The sequence below is a fragment of the Cygnus olor genome, chromosome 3 (genome assembly GCF_009769625.2).
Source record: "Cygnus olor isolate bCygOlo1 chromosome 3, bCygOlo1.pri.v2, whole genome shotgun sequence".
Lineage (NCBI taxonomy): Eukaryota > Metazoa > Chordata > Aves > Anseriformes > Anatidae > Cygnus > Cygnus olor.
The window spans coordinates 67,867,845-67,886,485 of NC_049171.1; the positions used below are offsets into that span (position 1 = coordinate 67,867,845).

General features: G+C 35.6%; 1 protein-coding gene across 28 annotated transcripts in view; it reads left to right on the top strand.

The window, feature by feature from the left end:
• SYNE1 (spectrin repeat containing nuclear envelope protein 1) overlaps positions 1–18,641 on the top strand; it is a 302,466-nt gene that overhangs the window by 184,547 nt on the left and 99,278 nt on the right. For 22 of the 28 annotated variants that reach the window (XM_040553823.1, XM_040553826.1, XM_040553827.1 and 19 more), the window contains 8 exons: positions 716–898; positions 2,536–2,673; positions 3,926–4,111; positions 6,863–6,985; positions 9,967–10,149; positions 11,390–11,533; positions 14,965–15,159; positions 16,232–16,372. In XM_040553823.1, the coding sequence (XP_040409757.1) occupies positions 716–898; positions 2,536–2,673; positions 3,926–4,111; positions 6,863–6,985; positions 9,967–10,149; positions 11,390–11,533; positions 14,965–15,159; positions 16,232–16,372 (1,293 nt within the window). The remainder of the gene's footprint in view (positions 1–715; positions 899–2,535; positions 2,674–3,925; positions 4,112–6,862; positions 6,986–9,966; positions 10,150–11,389; positions 11,534–14,964; positions 15,160–16,231; positions 16,373–18,641) is intronic. The other 6 variants (XM_040553837.1, XM_040553832.1, XM_040553835.1 and 3 more) reach the window with 1 other exon arrangement.

Here is an 18,641-nt window from a genome sequence, read left to right on the forward strand (position 1 = left end):
AATAATTGTAAGGAGCTAAAGTGTTTGATGAGACTTATTTTGTTCATACTACAAAAGCAACGAATCATTAACACCCTAGGCATAAAAGCAATAGGAAGAAAAAAACACCCCATCCCAAGAAACTGTAGCCACTAAGCATGTTATCAGTCTGGGAAATATAGAAAACTTTTTAGCTTTCTTTTTAAGAAACTTTGTAATTATGGTAAGAAAAACTGTTTTAAAATTTGTTTCTATTGAAATAGTCTATCATGATCCAAACCACATGTCTACGTAGATCAAGCTATGAAAATGCAAAAGTTTTTATAATGCATTAATGAGTAATTACATATTTCTGAGTTTGCAAGTATAAGATCCTTTTCAAATAAACAGAAATCTTTATCATGGCAATGTGTACTGACCATTCACTTCAAAAACAAACATGGAAGGAAGGCCAAGAACAGTTAATGTCACTCTGAAGTGACTCAGTCTTTTGATATGGTACAGAAAATGGTTATCCAGTTCAGCCAGGAAGTCAGAGAAGAAAGAGTAACGGGACCAAACACCATGCTGTTCTGCCTTCCTGCTTAGACAAGCATTGCTGGTTTGCAGCTGGAATAAAAATGAAATGAACTATGGAGTCTTTGGACAGGGTATGAGAGTTGCAAGTTGAACTAGAAATAATCAACCAGAAAACTAACACTTCCTGTTGCACTGATTTTCTTGTTTTTCTGTCTAGATCCTTGGTGAGGAGTTGGACAGCTGCAATATAAAATTAGTGGAATTAGATGCATCAGTCCAAGACGTTGCAGAACAGAACATACCCCTGGCTAAGCAGCTGGCTAACAGGATAGGGAAACTCACAGCACTGCACCAACAGACCATACGACAGGCTGAGTACAGAGCAGCCAAGCTCAGTCAGGTATGGTCTCAAATCCTTTCTGTCATGTTTTTGTTGTTGTTGTTTTTTCATTTTTGTTTGTTTGTTTGGTTTGGTTTGGTTAGTTGGTTGGGGTGTGTGTGTTGGTTGTTTGTTTGTTTGTTTGTTTGTTTTTTGGGGGGGTGGTCAGAAAGAGGAAGTACAGGCAAATTTCTCATTTATTTTCCTGTAGTTACACAAGAAGGGACATTCTTTGGCAAATCTGATTTGTTCAGAGCTTGTATCACACAGCAGAGGAGTACAGGCTGGGGGTCAAATAAAGAGGGTGGAATAACTCTATGTGATGCTGCTTTAAGAGATGCATCTACTGATTGGTTCCTCTGGTGCCCTGAACAAATTTTAGACCTTCCTACTAACAACAGCATGCCAGGAAATAATACTATGTTGTCATACTTTTCAGGGCTTCTGTCTTATCACTGTTACCAATATTTGCTGCCTCATACACACACAAAACAAAAATAAAAATATTTTACTTTAGTCACAATATGCAGAGGGAGAATATAATTTGTAGATTCAATGAAAAAGTCTAGATACAAAGGCCCCGATAACACATAGTCTTTCTTCACTTTTACATTTACAAAGATGCTTTCTCTGCTGTCCTCAAGATTCAGTCTCTGAAACCCTTTGCAATAATTTTTTGCTAATTGTCATTATCCAAAAATAAAAATAAAAAGTCTAGCTAATACAAAGAAAAGGATTTTCTATGGTTCTGCAATCAACACCCTAATAATTTATAAATTCTCTTTTCTGTATGCATGAAGAAGGTTCTGTAAGTTTTGAAAAAGTATTTCATGATAATTTTTTCAGTTGCCTCTGAAAATTTGTTTTAAAAACAGATAGAAAATAAATATTGAAGTATGAGTTCAGTCAAAGGTACTTGGTGGAGGGATTTAACTATTGTTAGGGTATTTTTGTTCAACAAAGAAATCCACTTCCCACTTAAAAATAAAAATAAAAGCAAAGTCAAGACAAACAATGCATAAAAGTAGAGAAATACAGAAATATAGTTCAGGCACAGAGAGGAGTTGATCTGTCCCTCAGACAAAACAAATGCATGAAAAATTAATGCTATTGTAAATAAAGGGTACTTGCTAATCACAGATTAGATGAATCAGAAAACAGAGCATTTTTGGTCTTGTATTGCAAAACAACTGCACGTTTCTCTTTTTGTAAATGTGACAGCTTGAGTAGACAAAACAGGTTTTAAATAAAAGCAATTTGGGGAATTACATGGCAGAGACAAAAAACATGAATGACATAAAGGAGACTTGCAGTCAGCTATAAGTTATTTTCAAGCTTCTGTGTATGGCTGAAGTATGTGCAGGAAGTGTACATTCTAGGAATGTAGATGAGCATCAATGCACTCTCCCAGGTTTACCTATGTTCTTGTGGTGACTTTTTTCCTCAAAAATAGATATGGTTATTACTGAAACCAAACCTATTTTAACTCATAAATATAGACTTAATTGGTTTATATTCAACAGTAAGTAAAAGTTGTTAAAATGATCCCCAAAGTTAAAAATATTAAATGAAATGAAATGAAAGCAATTTTGTCATTACTAAGAACTGTACAGAATTACATCTTAGATTTAAAAGGTGGATTTTTCTTCTATATCCAGGCTGCTTCACATTTGGAAGAATACAATGAGATGCTGGAGTTCATACTGAAATGGTGTGAGAAAGCAAATATCCTAGTGCATGGTAGTATAACATGGAATTCTTCCTCTCAGCTTCGTGACCAATTTAAAGCCTACCAGGTGATTATATAAGTTGTGAAATTTAAGGGAAAGTGTATAAAAGAATTGAAGTTTTATTTTCCACACGTTTTCCTTCCTTTCCTTGAGAGAAAAATGCCTAAAGATGCTAGGTTTCTTTATTTTCGATAATTGTTTTGAAGACTGAAATAATATAAATAAAACTGTTTCAAATGATCTCTCTGTTTACTCAAGTACATTGGCTTCATAGCAGCATTTGATTGAACACTGTGTCTAGACAGTGGGATGCTATCACACTGCATATGTCATTAAAGCTAATACTCCCCTACATAAAGATCATAGTAATTCTTTTCCTGGTACTAGATGATTCCTATCCAAGAGCATATTGTAAATTCTAATTTAACCAAACAAAATCTTCAGTCTTTTTCTGTTTTAAGCTAAGCTAGAATAGCCTTTGTTCACATTTGAGCAGCTTCATACCAAATGTTCGCAGACTGATGCACAATGGATGAGTTTCTTAGTCCCAAGTGCTTCCTGAACATCTCACATTCGTGTTTAGCTCTCTATGACAGTGCATGATCATGTGAAACAAATCAAACCATCATGAGATGATCATGTCTCACTAATGCCAAAATAAGACTGCATTAATTATGTCTTGTATACATGTAGAGAGAAATCAGTTAATTGTCAGCTGCATTCAGTTACATTAGGGCAGGGTAACATGCACACTTCCTTATCCTGAGCAGGACTCTCCAGGCAACTTATCCTGAAGAAAGCTGGGAGGTAGCATTCGTAGTTTTGTTTTTTTCCCTGCTTCAGAAGTATAGGAGATGGACTTAACCAATGGCATCCCACTAAACACTTTGGTAGCCAATTTTTATGGAGTATTGATGAGTATTGCCCTGTTATCACACATTAATGACTATTGCCCTGTTATCCCAGTACTTTCTGTTGCTTCCTATTGGGTATGTCAGGCTTCCAGAACAAATCATATATATAGATGGTGTATATTACATTTTTTATAGGCAAGTATGTATAACAAAACACTAATGATGGTAAGCAGCGCTGCTGAAGCTTCAAGACTTACTCTGTTGTTAACCTGATATAACCTGAAGCACTTGAGTGTGCACTAAGAATTAAGCATATTGCCTAAGCCTTACAGTAAATTGGTGAAACTTAATCGTACTTATACATATGTACAAATTGAGGAGCTTGAACAACAGGAATGTACTTGGAGATATGTCCAATCTGTAGCTCAACTTTGGCATTCAATTCTGATTATATCTGTATCTAGACTATGCTTGAAGAGTCTGTGGAGATTCATGGTGATCTTGAGGCCATGAGTGAGAGGATTGAGTATCTGTCCAGTGTATACTCTACTGAAGCAATGTCTCAGCAAGTGCTGGAACTGGGACGTCGTACAGAAGAGTTACAGCAAGTTATCAAAGTACAGTTACCAAATCTCCAAGATGCTGCCAAGGTATATGAAAGCACTTTTTTCTAACACCAGCTGACAGCTGGTTGTATGTGCTTAGAGAATTATGGTTTTGTAAGTACTAGCAGTGCAGATTATCTGTGGTCTATAAAAGGTACAATTCTGTTGAGTAAGCATAGGTGTCCTGCACTGCTTGCAATGCTATTGAGCATTCAGCCTCAACTTCAGCTACTGATCCAAATAGGGACAAGATTCCTGTTACATCTGCTCTCTCTAGATAGATGTATTGGGTACCATAGTGTGTCTTAAATGGCACTAAACACCTGTGTTTAGATACTTGAATTGAGATGAAAATGTCTCTGTCAGTATTTATGCTGTACCATTTCTTTAGTTTTCCCTTAGAAGACAGCTCTCTATGTATTCTAATCAGCACTGGACCAGACCAGGACTCTATAATGGAGGACCTGTCTCTCCAACACAGTGCAATGAAAAGAAGGAACATGCTTTTTCGTGTTCCTGATACTTCTTTGCAACTCTTCTGTATGGGTTTATTATTAATGTATGTGTGTTATCCTTATGTAATGCATGAGGGCACTATAAACTGGTACAAGACACAGGAAAAAAGCACAAAAGTCTTTTCTATTTGCTGTTACGGTTAGGGCACAAAATTTTTCTTTTTTTAATTTTATTTTATTTGACACAATAATTTGGTAAAAAGAATATAAAAGAGTATTGTATATTTCTAGTTTTTTTTTGTTTCTTTGTTTTTGTCAGATGCTACAGCTACACACAAATAAGTAGGAAAATAGTACCTAAAGGCAACTGGGAATAGCCTATTGCTAATAGTTAGGACAATCATAGCTAATTTTAAAATGGTTAAAAATGTGATTCATTTGACAGTATTTATAGGATATGGCAACGTGACCATGTTTAACAACTGATGGGCAGCTAACTCCAACACACTTCTCTCTCCCCCTCTTCAGAAGGACAGGGGGAGAAAACACAATTAAAAAAGAAAAATTCATGGGTTGAGATAAGGAGCAGTTTAATTAAAGGAAAAAAAAAAGGCTGCATGGGAGCAGAAGGAGAAAACCTTCTCTGCATTCTCTGAAGCAATGTTCACCACATCTTGGGATGCAGGGTCTCATCATACGTAGTGGCTGCTCCAGAAAACCAACATTTTCATAATGAGAGTCATGTCCTGCCCCTCCACCCCTTCTCCTTATGAATTGAAAGGCTTTTATTTATTTTTTCCATGGGAAAAAAAAAATGCATACAAGTAAGCACAGTAGAAATTAAACTTAGTATCTTCAGTTCTCAGATAAGTGTTGGTATAATTGAATACACTATTTGTAAATTTTAACATGGAAACATGGAGCTGAATAGAAGTCATCATAGATTTGTGAAGAAAGAAAATCATATCAAAAGAGTGCAATTTAACATGAAAATAATAGGTTTTGTAGATAAATGCTTGTGACCAATATCTTTAATAATGTTTTACATGATATTGTTATTAGCAAATGTTAAAGCTTATCTAGTTGAAAATGAAATAGGTAGATGTTTAATAATAATAATAAGATAGAATGTTTAGAATTTTATCTGGTGTGTAATTATCCATGCTTTGCATCCAAAAGGCAGGATACATCAAGTAGGATTTTTCAAGGTTCTCCCTTGGGTCTGATACTTGTCAATAATTTTCATTAGTGAGGTGGATGGTGTTTTAAAGACCATGGCTTTTAAGTTGCTTAGACAAAAAACAACTTAGACAGCAAGAAAACAGCTTAGACAAAATTATAGGAGCCACATGGAAATAAATAAAAAAATAAATAAACAAACAAATAAATAAACAAAGCTGCTATTGAATAGGGACAAAGGCAAATTGTTACCTTTAAACGAGGGGAAAAAAAAAAGTACTTGTGTATCTGAATGAGGAGTTACTTGCAAGAGGCACACTGTACAAGGGTCTTGACTTCAATCATGGAAAAATAAATGAACATTGTTGCAAAAAAAAATAAAAATCCAAACACTATACAGAATATAAAGTATTTAATTATGAAGACATGTGAAGCAGTTCTTTTATTCTCCCTATTGGTCAGTAGCAAAGTTTCAGCTGTGTCCTGTTTTCCACTTGAGGAAAGTTGTGGACTCACTGGATAAAGAACAGAGGATAGTGATAACAGTGTCATGAGTATAAACTTGCAAGAAAATACGCATGAAAAAGGATTATCCTAACATATGAAGTATTCAGAAAGGATAAAAATAATTTGTTCATGTCTGCTGTTAATAAGATAGTAAGTAGAGGATTGAAATTACAACAAAATATAGTTTCATGTCAAACAACCAGAAAAAAAATCTTCAAAATAATAGTACTGGGACACCAGAGTATGTTGTCTGTGGAGATAAGAATGACACTGATGGTAGTGGTCTTTAAGAACAGTCTGTAAAAATAAGACAGTTCTGTCCTGTCTTATTGTGGGAAGGTGACTAGAGGACATCTTGATCACCTTTCTAGACCTATCACATTGAAATCAGTTTTATAATATACATGCTGTATTTGAGATGGATGAAGTACTTGAAATAGTAATAAATAGTAATAAATAACTCTGGATTTGGGACCTATTTATCTATACCCTCATATGACTGATATTTTCATCCAATATTTTAAACAGTTTTCATTGTTAAAATTATGAGTTAGCTTTGACACTGTAATAAGGGACACAACTACAAAATCCAGACATTTATATTTCTAGTGATTTTTTTTTTTCTTATTCCTGAATCAAATCTATTATGTTACAGGACATGAAGAAATTTGAAGTTGAGCTGAGAGCCCTGCAGGCTGCTATGGAGCAAGCCCAAGCCACACTGACCTCTCCAGAGCTCGGACGTTTGAGCTTGAAAGATCAACTGTCTCACAGACAGGTAAAAGGGCAGGACCTCAAAGTTAGCTCTTGAGTAGCATGAGCTTACACAAAGAATGTTGGTAAGACTTGTGGTGTTTCTTAGGTAGACCATTTTTTCAAAATCTAGCTGCAAATTACTGCCAAGGGAATAAGGATCAAACCATAGAATCACATATTTTTGAGTTGGAAGAGGCCTTAAAGATCATCTGTTTCCACCCACACTGCTATGGACAGGGACACCTTCCAGTAGACGAGGTTGCTCAAAGCCCCGTCCAATCTGGCTTTGAATACCTCCAGGGATGGGGCATTCACAACTTCTCTGGGCAACCTGTTCCAGTGCTTCACCACCCTCTGGGTAAAGAATTTCTTCCTTACATCTAATCTAAATCTCACTTTTTTAGTTTAAATCCATTACCCCTTGTCCTGTAACTATATTACCTGACAAAGAGTCCCTCTCTAGCTTTTCTTTATCCCCTGGATAAGTGCTAGAAGGCCACTATAATGTCTCTCCAGAGCCTTCTCTTCCTCAGGCTGAAAATCCTCAATTCCCTCAGCCTCTCTTTGTAGGAGAGGTGCTCCAGCCCTTTGATCATCTTTGTGGGCCCTCCTCTGGACCAAATCCAACAGATCCATATCTTTCTTATTCTGGGGGTCCCAGAGCTGAATGCAGTGCTCCAGGTGGGGTCTCACAAGAGCAGAGTAGAGGGGGAGAATCACCTCCCTCGACCCACTGGCCACACTTCTTTTGATGCAGCTCAGAATACAGTTAGCTTTCTGGGCTGCAAGCACACACTGCCAGCTCATGTTCAGTTTTTTGTTCACCAACACTTCCAAGTCCTTTTCTTCAGGTCTGCTCTTAATCCTCTTGTCACCCAGCCTGTGTTCATGCTTGGGATTGCCCTGACCCATGGGCAGAACCTTGCACTTGACCATGTTGAACTTCATGAGGTTTGCACAGGCCCACCTCTCAAGCCTGTCAAGGTCCATCTGGATGGCAACCCTTCCCTCCAGCATGTCAACCACACCACTCAGCTTGGTGTCATCCACAAACTTGCTAAGTTTGCACTCTTATCCCACTGTCCATGTCTCCAACAAAGATATTAAATGGGAAAGTTCATTCCCTCAAAGGAATTGTTTGAAGCACAACACTTTGTGGGTTTGTTCTTAGCTTTATGCAATCCTGAGAATAGACCATACAATTCAAGTTCAATATGTATTAATAGTTATAAACCCAAGCTTTTATCCAGAACTTTTTATCAAAATGTTCTTAAAGTACTTCAAAAGGAATTCTGGATTGTTATCTCTGTTTTGCAGCTAGAGGTGCAAGAAGATAGTATGCTGCTTGCTCCCCCAATAGTCAAGTGAAAAGCTAAGAAAACTCAGTATTTTGTAAGCCCAGTTACTTTTATATTTGTTTAGTTGAATTACCACCATAAGATACTGCTGATTGTACTTGGTGTATTACGGAGATTTTTTGACTTGTTATTTTTGGCCACGGTTTCAAGACAAGAAAAGTAATCCATGTTATAGCTTACTGAGTTCCTTGAGAAACATTTCTTGCTGCAATCTGATATAGAGATTTAACTGTTCTAGTCTCCCAGGAAAATTAAATGTCAACAGGTCCACTTTAGGAGTGAAATCTGCAGAAAAAAAAAAAATATATATATATATATATATATATATATATATATATGATAGGTAAATTTACAGAGCTTTACTTTTGATTAAAATATATGGCCTTTATTCTAGAGATTGCAGACAAGTTTCAGAACATGACGTTGAAGAATATAGGTGAAAGACATCACCCACCCAAAGAGTAAAGGAGTACTGTGTTCTTTGCACTGGCTCTGTCAGGTCTTCTAAGTATACCTATCTTTTGTACAGATGGAAAGGGGCTGTAGCCCCTGCTTATGTATTTCACCAGACAAAGAGGGGGTCTTGGAGACTGCCTGGCTGCTGGCATGTGGCCCCATGGTACCTCTGAGTGCCAGTTGCACAAGTCATCTTTTGCCAGCAGTGCAGGGCGAGGAGAGGCCTTCCCAGTCCAAGGAACAGGTCGTTGTACCAAGTCTCTGGTTAGATTATCCACCATACTTCATGAAGTCTATCTTTCTGCATATGGTATAGGAGGAGGGAGACAATCAGTCTCTTCACCCTTGTTTGCCAAATACATTGCCTAGATTATTTGTATCTATTGAGCTTCAAAGCTTTTCTAATGTACTGAGGTTCTTTTCATCAGCTTTGCCTTTTACTATTTTTTTTCTGTGTTAAACTGTATATTTTAATCAAAAGGAAAGCTTTAATGTACATCTAACTCCCTAACAAAGATAAAAGAATACCAGTAGAATCTATTAATTGCACTTATATCATTGCAGTTTTATACACTTCTCATGCATAGACATTGTGAAAGGAATAGAGACTATTAAAAAGGGCACCCAACATATGATTATTATACAGAAAAAAATAAATAAATCTGTATGTGTATTTTTGGTGCTTTATTGCCTTTTGAATTTAAAATATTTTCAGCAATTATTTATGTTTTCAAAGGAAGACTGTAAACACAACAGGATTCATTTACTGTTTTTTAACTGTGCTTCAACATGGAGTTCCACTTGGATTTTAACATTAAAATATATGTGTGCATAAGTGACTCCTATGCAGCTTCAATCTGTGGATTTTTTAAAGATATTTTTCAGATATGTTAACAGAATTATTCTTGTGCTTAGACACTCAGAAATAAGAATGACTGTTTTTTCATGAATTATTTTTATGCCTGATATGTAGGTATTTTGGTTAACTAATACTTTAAAAGAATGCTCATTTCAGAATGAAAAACTCTAGACAAAGTGTATCCTAATTATATTAAATTAAAAGCAAACAAACAAACCAACAAACAGATAATCAAATTCATTGTTTATTTTAGTTTGTGAATTCATAATTATCTTTTGCTGCATCAAATGTTCTGCAAAATGGGCTTATTGTGGCACTGACTTTTTCTAGCATCTGTTGTCTGAAATGGAATCACTGAAGCCAAAAGTTCATGCAGTACAAGTTTGTCAAAGTGCCTTGAGAATTCCTGAAGAGGTGGTCGCCAGCCTGCCAATATGTCACAGTGCCCTTCGGCTCCAGGAGGAGGCTAGCCGCCTGCAGCACACTGCCATTCAGCAGTGCAACATCATGCAGGCAAGAGTAACTGTGTCCCATAGATTACTATGAGTAATTTGACCACACAAATTGCAATGAAAACAATTTTATATCTCTATCCATTCTTCTTTGCCCAGTCATACAATTAGTATGTTTCTTAGTATGTTTCAGTCCTTTCTGATTACATATTTTGGGGGGGTTAACATTTTTGATGATGTTATTGGTCAATTTACTCATCAGACTCTTATGGTGGTTCTGTCCTGAATCTTGAAATGTTTTTTGTAATGCTGCCAGGATTAAATAAACAAATAGTTAATATACATTTGTATGCAGGGTTTAATTAATAAATTAATAAATTAATATTAATAAATTAATAAATTTTAATTAATATAATCAGTTAATGAAATTAATTTTAATATATCATTATAACATCAGCTGCTTAAAATAATAACATAACATTGAGCTAAAAAGCTTTCTAAGCTAGAAGTTATTATTTTTTTATTTAAGCTTTCTAAATATTTCCTTCCTGATTTTGAAGACATTCAGTATGTATTAAATTTCCATTTCCAAGCTTTGCTAAATACAAGAAAATTAGTTTTTGTTTGATAGCTTGATTTCATACCTAAATATGTAAAACGTATTTCCAAAGAACTGAATAAACATTTTTTTCTTTTTTTTTTTTTTTCTGCTTGTTAGTGATTGAAAAATACATATTGAGCTAGGGTACAGCTACAGAGATTCAAGTTAAATAACAGTAGAGGCTTCTAATTATTAAAGGTAGTTAAGTATAAAGAAAGGCATAATATCAGACTAAAGGTTTTTAAAAAGAGATCAGACCAATTTCTGGGAAGTTTATACTAAAAAGAAAATAATGATACCACACTGGTAGGATAATGTTCTAAATCAGTCTTCAGGATCTTCTCCCAGTTGTATTTTCTATGATTCTTTAAAATTTAAGTTTCTCATGTAGTTTTTCCATTTCATAGAAGGAGGCTTGACGTGAATAAATAGATGAAAGTGCTTATATTAAAACTATCAAATTAGGCAATGCTGTCTTTTGGTGTGTATGCTTGGGGCAGATGCTTGTTGAAAGCTGAAATTCTAGCCCCACTATTGAATATCTTAAAAACAAGCAAACAAACAAAAACACTTTGGCTTGCCAAGGTGCAAGCGCCAGTTGGGTGTAAGTTTGCTTCAGTGCAGAAGGGAAATTGGTCATACTTAGAGTAAATAAATACTTATTTTCATGTAGACACTTGATTTTTTTTTTCCTCTCTAGGAAGCTGTGGTTCAGTATGAGCAATATGAGCAAGAGATGAAACATTTACAGCAAATGATAGAGAGTGCCCATCGTGAAATTCAAGACAAGCCAGTAGCAACCAGCAACATCCATGAACTCCAGGTCCAGATTTCTCGTCATGAGGTAGGAAAGGCAGAACAACACAGGCTCACTGGCAGTTCACTGGCCTAAAATAATTTTCATAACCAAGTTTCATAAGTTAGCTGAGTAGTTTTTCGGATGTGCTTGAAGGCTATCTGAGCAGATAAACCAATACCCAATAGGAAACTCGTGCTATTAGTGCAATCTGGAGTATTTATTTGTTTATTCAGTTAAATATGTCCTAATCTCCAGGCAACATTATGCAAACTAAAACATTATGTATTTAAGGGGCAGTTAACACAGGTACTTAACTGAGGAACATCACAGAAGTCAATGCTAAGCATTTAGTCACTTGATCACTGCCAATTCAGCAATCCTTAGATATATCTTAAAGTCCTTACTTATTTCCATGCCATTAATGCAAGAAAATACCAGGGGACTTGAATCACAGGAAAACTACAGTAGATTTGGAGGAAAAGTCTGCAAGAGTCACTCCAAAGGATTCTTGTCAAGTCATTTTGGGGAAGAGTTCTGTCCTGTGAAGTTACAGGTTCTGCCCTCAAACCCATTGATTGTAAGTACTCATATGAGTCAGGACAGTCTCCATGGAGCCTTTTCTGCTGTGCTGGCACGGGAGCTCCTGAACCCCTTTTCTATGCCTCAATCTGCTACGTACTCCAACAGATAGAAAATGCATCGATACATGTGTATCACTTTTGACACCAGATGGCGCCATTTCTTTAACTTTGAATTAAAAATCAACCTGGGATATTATGTAACCTAAACTAATGTTATATGTGTTGATCATATTCGGTCTAGTTTTCACAAAAGCAACTCACTATAAATGCAGAGTGTTTTCCTTTAGAAACAAAACAAAACAAACCAACAAAACAATACCTTCTGTATTTTTAACAGGGAATTCAAAATCCTAGACTTTCTATTCAAATGTTCTGGAACAACAAAAGCAGCAGGAGAGTCACTAGTGATACAGAGCAATGCTGATGGCGAAAGGAATGAGGCTGCAGGGAGGAATTTAAAATGGGGCAGCTTGTAGTTTCATCTGCATTTCAACAAATTCAGTAGCTTCAGTTTAGAAGATTCCTTTTAAACATCTGCAGGAAGATAGCAGCTTTACTGCATATTTTGGGAACAACCAAGGAGTGGACAGGTTTCACACTCTCAAGCTTTCCACATTTAGAGACAAAGGGTTTTAAAAGACTAAGATACACATATTTTTGGTTTGCGTTTTGTCTGCTCAGTAGTTGTGGAAAAGCACACAGTTACATAAGTGGACTCTATATTGTTATACAACTTTAAAAAGCAAGTCTGTCAAGATGCTTGTCCTGTGATTTATTAATTTAAGAAAACATTAGTTGCCAGATTGTCTGTTTAACCCTGCATGAACAGGAACTTAAATAAGCATTATTAGTACCTTTGTTTAGAATGAAAATAGGAGGATGGAAGTATAAGGAATGTAGAAAGAATCTAGAAAGCTTGTAGTACTGCATATGTATGCAGTTATACTCTGGAACTAAGTTTACTGAACCCTGTTTCTTTAGACCTTCAGAAAAGAATGTGGGCAAGTATCTCCATACTTGTGTATGATTTTAATGGATATACAGTACCTCACAGGAAATTACCTTTATAAGTTGTTTTATCTTTTTTCACAATCACATTTTTGCATCTTTTTTATTTTCTTTGTATTCAATTGAAGGAGGTATGTTAGATTCTCGGTGCATTGGACATTAATTATACAAATGTTATTACCTTTCAATAGTATTGATGGAGTAGTGTGTTTTGAATGATAATAGATTTCCCACTTGTATGTTGCTGAGATGTGCCATTCATCAAATATTAGTAAATGACTAGTACTTGACAAATAGAGCAGATAACTCTATTCCAGCTACTAGACATTAAAGCTATGGCTTGATTTGATCACAGTTTTTCAATTGATCTCATCAACTGTTTTTTACTTCAGACTTTGTTGAGTCTCCAAGGTGAACCTTGGAGCTCCAAGAGAGGTTGTCTTGTTGCTGACATGACAAACAGTGAGCAGGTACCATTGAGTCCCAGACAGAAAAAGTCATCATCAGTCTTTGTGATGCATCCACTTCTAACTCTGTATTTTCCACCATGACTGTTCTCCACTGTGATTTTGAGGAAAAAGTTTACTGAAAATGTTTTATAACCAAAATAATCTTTTAATTTTACTTGCCTGAAACAATAATTTTATTTCCCTTTTTAAAGATACTGCAATCATTTATTATTATACAATATTATATTTATTACGCTAGATCTTGCAACTTCTGTTGCTATTTTTCCCTGAAAACTTTCATTAGGTGAAAAAAATAAAGCAGGTATACAAATAATTTAGAAATATCCATTAGAATGAATAATCACTGAACTAACAGGCAAGCTTACACAAATGTTGTTTTAACTTTATAAATCAAAATTCTGTCACATCACTGAGCCTCCAGGGAGGCAGGAACATTGGCTTTGGCAGAAATGTGAATATCTCCCTGCAGTTTTTATTTGAAAAATATGAATTGAATGCCTTGAAACCAGACACTGAACTAGGCAGCAGTAAAGTGTATGAGAGAATATTAATCAGTTTCTGTCTATTCTGTTCCATGTTTCTTCTCTGACTAAACTTATTTTGGTGATGTTTCACCACACAGATAGACCATTTCATTGCCATGATAAACAATATTTTAAAATATACTCAGCTTTAGGCCAGATTTACCAATGCTTATTAAAGAAGAGCTAGTACTGTCTGCAGTTCAGTTTTTAACTCTGAAAACTTATCCAAAACGGGAATAAGATAAAATATATCCAAACACTGACCAGAAGTGATTCAGTCTGCATTTAATCTTATTATGTGAACTATTGTTCATATTACAATTGATCTTGTTAAACCCTGTGAGTTATTGTTTGAACTATTCATTCTTTCTGGTGAGAGCTGAATGGTGGTTTTTTTTTTTACAGTTCTGCTTATTACATGACCTCATTTTCATGGCATGCAGTATGTGGAAAAGCTTCATCTTCCTTAGATAAATGCAAATAGGTCAGAAAGAAAAAACAGAAAAGAAAGAAGGAGAGATGTTCCCCTTTTTTGTAAATTGAAGCATAGAGAATTTGTGTCCAGTTCAGGCTGGATGCAAGTATGGGGTGTCCTTCACTTCTGCAATGATCACACAGAGGCTTTCACAGTACTTTTCCGGTTTCACTTCAAAGCTCTCTGCTTTGCGGTTTAGCTGTGCAGTGAGACGCAGCCTGACTTGTTCCCTCCACAATCAACATCCTGCTTTTCAGCTAGTGCTGCTGCTTATGCAGGGTTTCTGAGAGGCAGCACTATGATTTCATTGGCTGGGCTAGGAGGGGAGAGCTTGCCTTCTCTACGGAAGCTGGAATGCTGCTAGTCCTCTGGCCTTTATTGGCTGCCTCTGCATTAGGGAAAAAATATGTTTCCTCAGGAGCTGGCGCAGAAGATCAAAGGATACCAGGAGCAAATTGCTTCTTTGAATTCGAAGTGCAAGATGTTAACAATGAAAGCAAAACATGCCACTATGCTGCTGACAGTGACAGAGGTGGAGGGGCTTTCAGAAGGAATGGAGGAGCTGGATTCAGACCTGCTCCCGGCACACCCTTCTCATCCTTCAGTGGTTATGGTAAGGAATGAATTGTTCTCAGGACCGTTTATCTGAGCTGATTGCTTTTGCATCATTGCAACACTCCTGTGTAGCGAGTTGCCACAGCTCATATCTACGTTTTGCTTTTGAAATGGCTGGAGTGTTGCAAACCAAACAAGCTACAGCTTCCCCTTACTGTATTTTGCTTTATATGGGTTTTCAAGACTCATAGATATAGGATGAAGTTATTTAACAGACAAACACCAGTGGCAGTTATCTGTAATAAGATGCAAATTCAGTGCTTTTTCTTAGCTATCAGCATGTGTGAGCAAATGCCAAAAAACTGTTGAATTGCAGGAATCAGATAAAAACAGAAGAAATATTATTTCATAGCATGTTGCAGTGCATGTATTTTACAGAGCATATTTATAAAGCTCTTTTATTAAAAAGTTGATGTGATATTTGACTGTATGCTGCTATATTCTCAAATGAGTATGTGGGAATGAAAGCTGTCTAAGTATTGACATAGGCCTCATGTTTGAGTTAAAATGCTTATGTTTCTTGTTGGGTCTTACTATAAACATACTGCTAATGTCATTGGGATTTTTGCCTGAGTGCAGATTTCAAGATTTATCATGGTATAACAACTGGGGAAGCAAAAATTATAAGTTACTATGGGATTATATGTTTTTTTTTTATCTTATATGTATTCCTTGTTGTTCTAACCAGGCCTGGATATAGACACCAATACTTCATTATTCTGTAGCTGTCCATAATATTTCCATATGCATCTCTGATTGCACAAGAAGACATTTAGACAGACCCTGACATGTTATTATTCAGTTGCTGGCTGTACATTTCCTTTTAAATTCATTAGGTTACAAAAGAGAATGTTCATAATTAAAGTATGGCTAGTAAATATGACTATTAATTCACCAGAATTTTAACCTGGCAAATGTAAGGGCACGAAGGATGACTAAATGCTGTCATGTTCATTCCAGCTGTGTGTTTTGTTTTGTTTTTTCTCTTGTTTTGATCTCAGTCTAAGTAAACCTAAGCTGAGGTAACTGATTTTCTTCCTGTGCTCTGGGGTTTGCTTTTCCTGTGGCAGATGACTGCTGGTCGCTGTCACACGCTGCTCTCCCCTGTCACTGAGGAGTCTGGGGAGGAGGGAACCAACAGTGAGATCTCTTCTCCACCTGCCTGTCGCTCTCCCTCACCTGTGGCTAATACAGATGCTTCTGTTAACCAGGTACCTCCCTCTTGGCATTCATTCCGCTTTTATCTCAGAGACATGTATGGTTCCATTCCACAGGTGGTTTATTTAATCCTGTGAAATAATATTTGCCTATAGATCCAAGAAAATGAGGCTGTACCTGTAACTTAAATGAACCTTCAGATTCTAGCTCAAAATGTGTACAAATATTGACTAATGAGTTTAAAATATGTAATTTGGCATTACGGCTATTCGCTACTTTTAAAATAAATTTTAAGTGACAGTTACAAAGCTCTTCCATGTCACTACTATTTCCTATTTATACCCTATTTTTGATTTTCACAGCAGTACACAATGGAATCTTGCATCCTGAGAAAAAATGCAATTTTAAATAATAAAACATTGTATTATATCCATATACATCTATCTTACAGCATCATTGTCATTGTAGCATTGAATTCGCAGACTATCTTCCATTTAATACCATTTCAAGTATTAAATTTCATGTAATTTTATCATGTATTGTTCATTCCATATTTCAGTGACAGTCTATTTTAAGTGGTAATAAGAGAGATCAGTGAAATAAATTAAATTTTAAATTAAAACTGTGGACTCTGGCACTTCTGCTAGGATCCAGTGTACATCAGCATTCATTATAATGTGAGCAATGAACCAGCATACTGAGCATCATGTACATGAAGGCACATGTATAATGCTAAGATTAAGTTTATAAATTAGCCTTAGGAGCAGTCACCACCTCACTGAATTCATCATGTTTTGTGGTTGTTGTTTGTTTTTTGCATTTGTTTTTATTCCCAAAATTAACTGTTGCAGAATTTGAAGGTAGAGTCATGTTGTGTTGCATTGCTGAAAAGAATTAGAGAAGTTTGAGCAAGTTGCCCAATAATTCCTTCCACTAATTTTGAAGATGTACATGGTGCTTTAGAGGTTGCTAAATCTAAAGGATTCGTTTTCATGAACTTATATAAGAAAGAACATTGGAGTAAGATAGTAATAAAGGTAGCATTCTTCAACAGAACAATAAAAATGTTATATAATAAATCAGAAGGATTTTTCTCTTACTTCAGATAATAAGAAATTCCCTGGTAATGTTTACTTAATGGTAGAACAAAAAAAAAAATTATGTCAATGTCAATCAGTGAAAGAGTTGAATGACCAAGAACATCTTGTGTCCTAATAAACAAATCCTTCATCGGTTCATTACATTTCTGTAGGGGGTGGGAAATAAATAAATAGATAGATAAATAAAAATCCAGTAACTCAAATAATAAGGAAAATCCAGTAAGAATGCTGTTGTACCATAACCTGACATGGAACACGCAAGTTTTAGAACCTGTGATTTACTAGGGTAAAATTGAACAAAAATATGATGTCTTTCATTTAGCAGGAGTTCTTTGAAAGAGATAAAATCGCTCATGTTATAATAATGTAAAAAAAAAACTGACAGATGAAGGTTTCTTCAGTGTGGTTAATGTTGAAATGAACTTCACTTACTAGACAATAAGGGGAAGAACATTCCAAAATGCACTGGTTTACTTACAAAATGCTTAGGTTCCCATACACATGAGATTTAAACTAAAGACACTGAAGTTGCCAGAAAGGATCATGATGGATGACTAGGAAGACTTCATTAAAGAAGGTTGGCAAATAATAATAATAAAAAAACAATAATAACAGCAACAACAACAATAACCCTAGAGAAGAGGGAGTTAGGAACTTAAACATTAAAAATATTTGTATTCAGAAAAAAAAAAAAAAAAACCTCTGCAAAACTAATTTGGATTTTTTTTTCTTTTTAAGTAGCCAGTGCTAACAGAAGTAATTTCTCACAGGAATATCACCTGCAACATACCAGAAAAATATGTGAACTGGAACTCTAGAAAGTAAAGAATTACATTAATTTAGTTTTGGGGGAAAATAATTAGAGCACTTATAAAGGTTTTTGTTTTGTTTTATTTAATTATTTTTTCCCTCTTGGAGTAGGGGAGAAATGTGTTGTTAAAACTGTAGAGAGGGATTAAGGATTAAAGTAACACAATCTTCCATCAGAGTTTCATAATATCTCCTAATGATCAAATGTAGGTATCCCGAACTGAGACATCTAAGTGCTATTTTTACAGTGCTAGTAAGTTACAAAAATACAAAACAAGTGTCAGCTGCATATTAGTGGAAATACTGATCCTATGTATGGAAACAGTAAAACAAAAGCACGTAATACAAGAAAGTGAAATATCTATCACTGTTGTAAAGTAGCAGTTGCCCAGGGTCTTTGTTTTGTATTAAA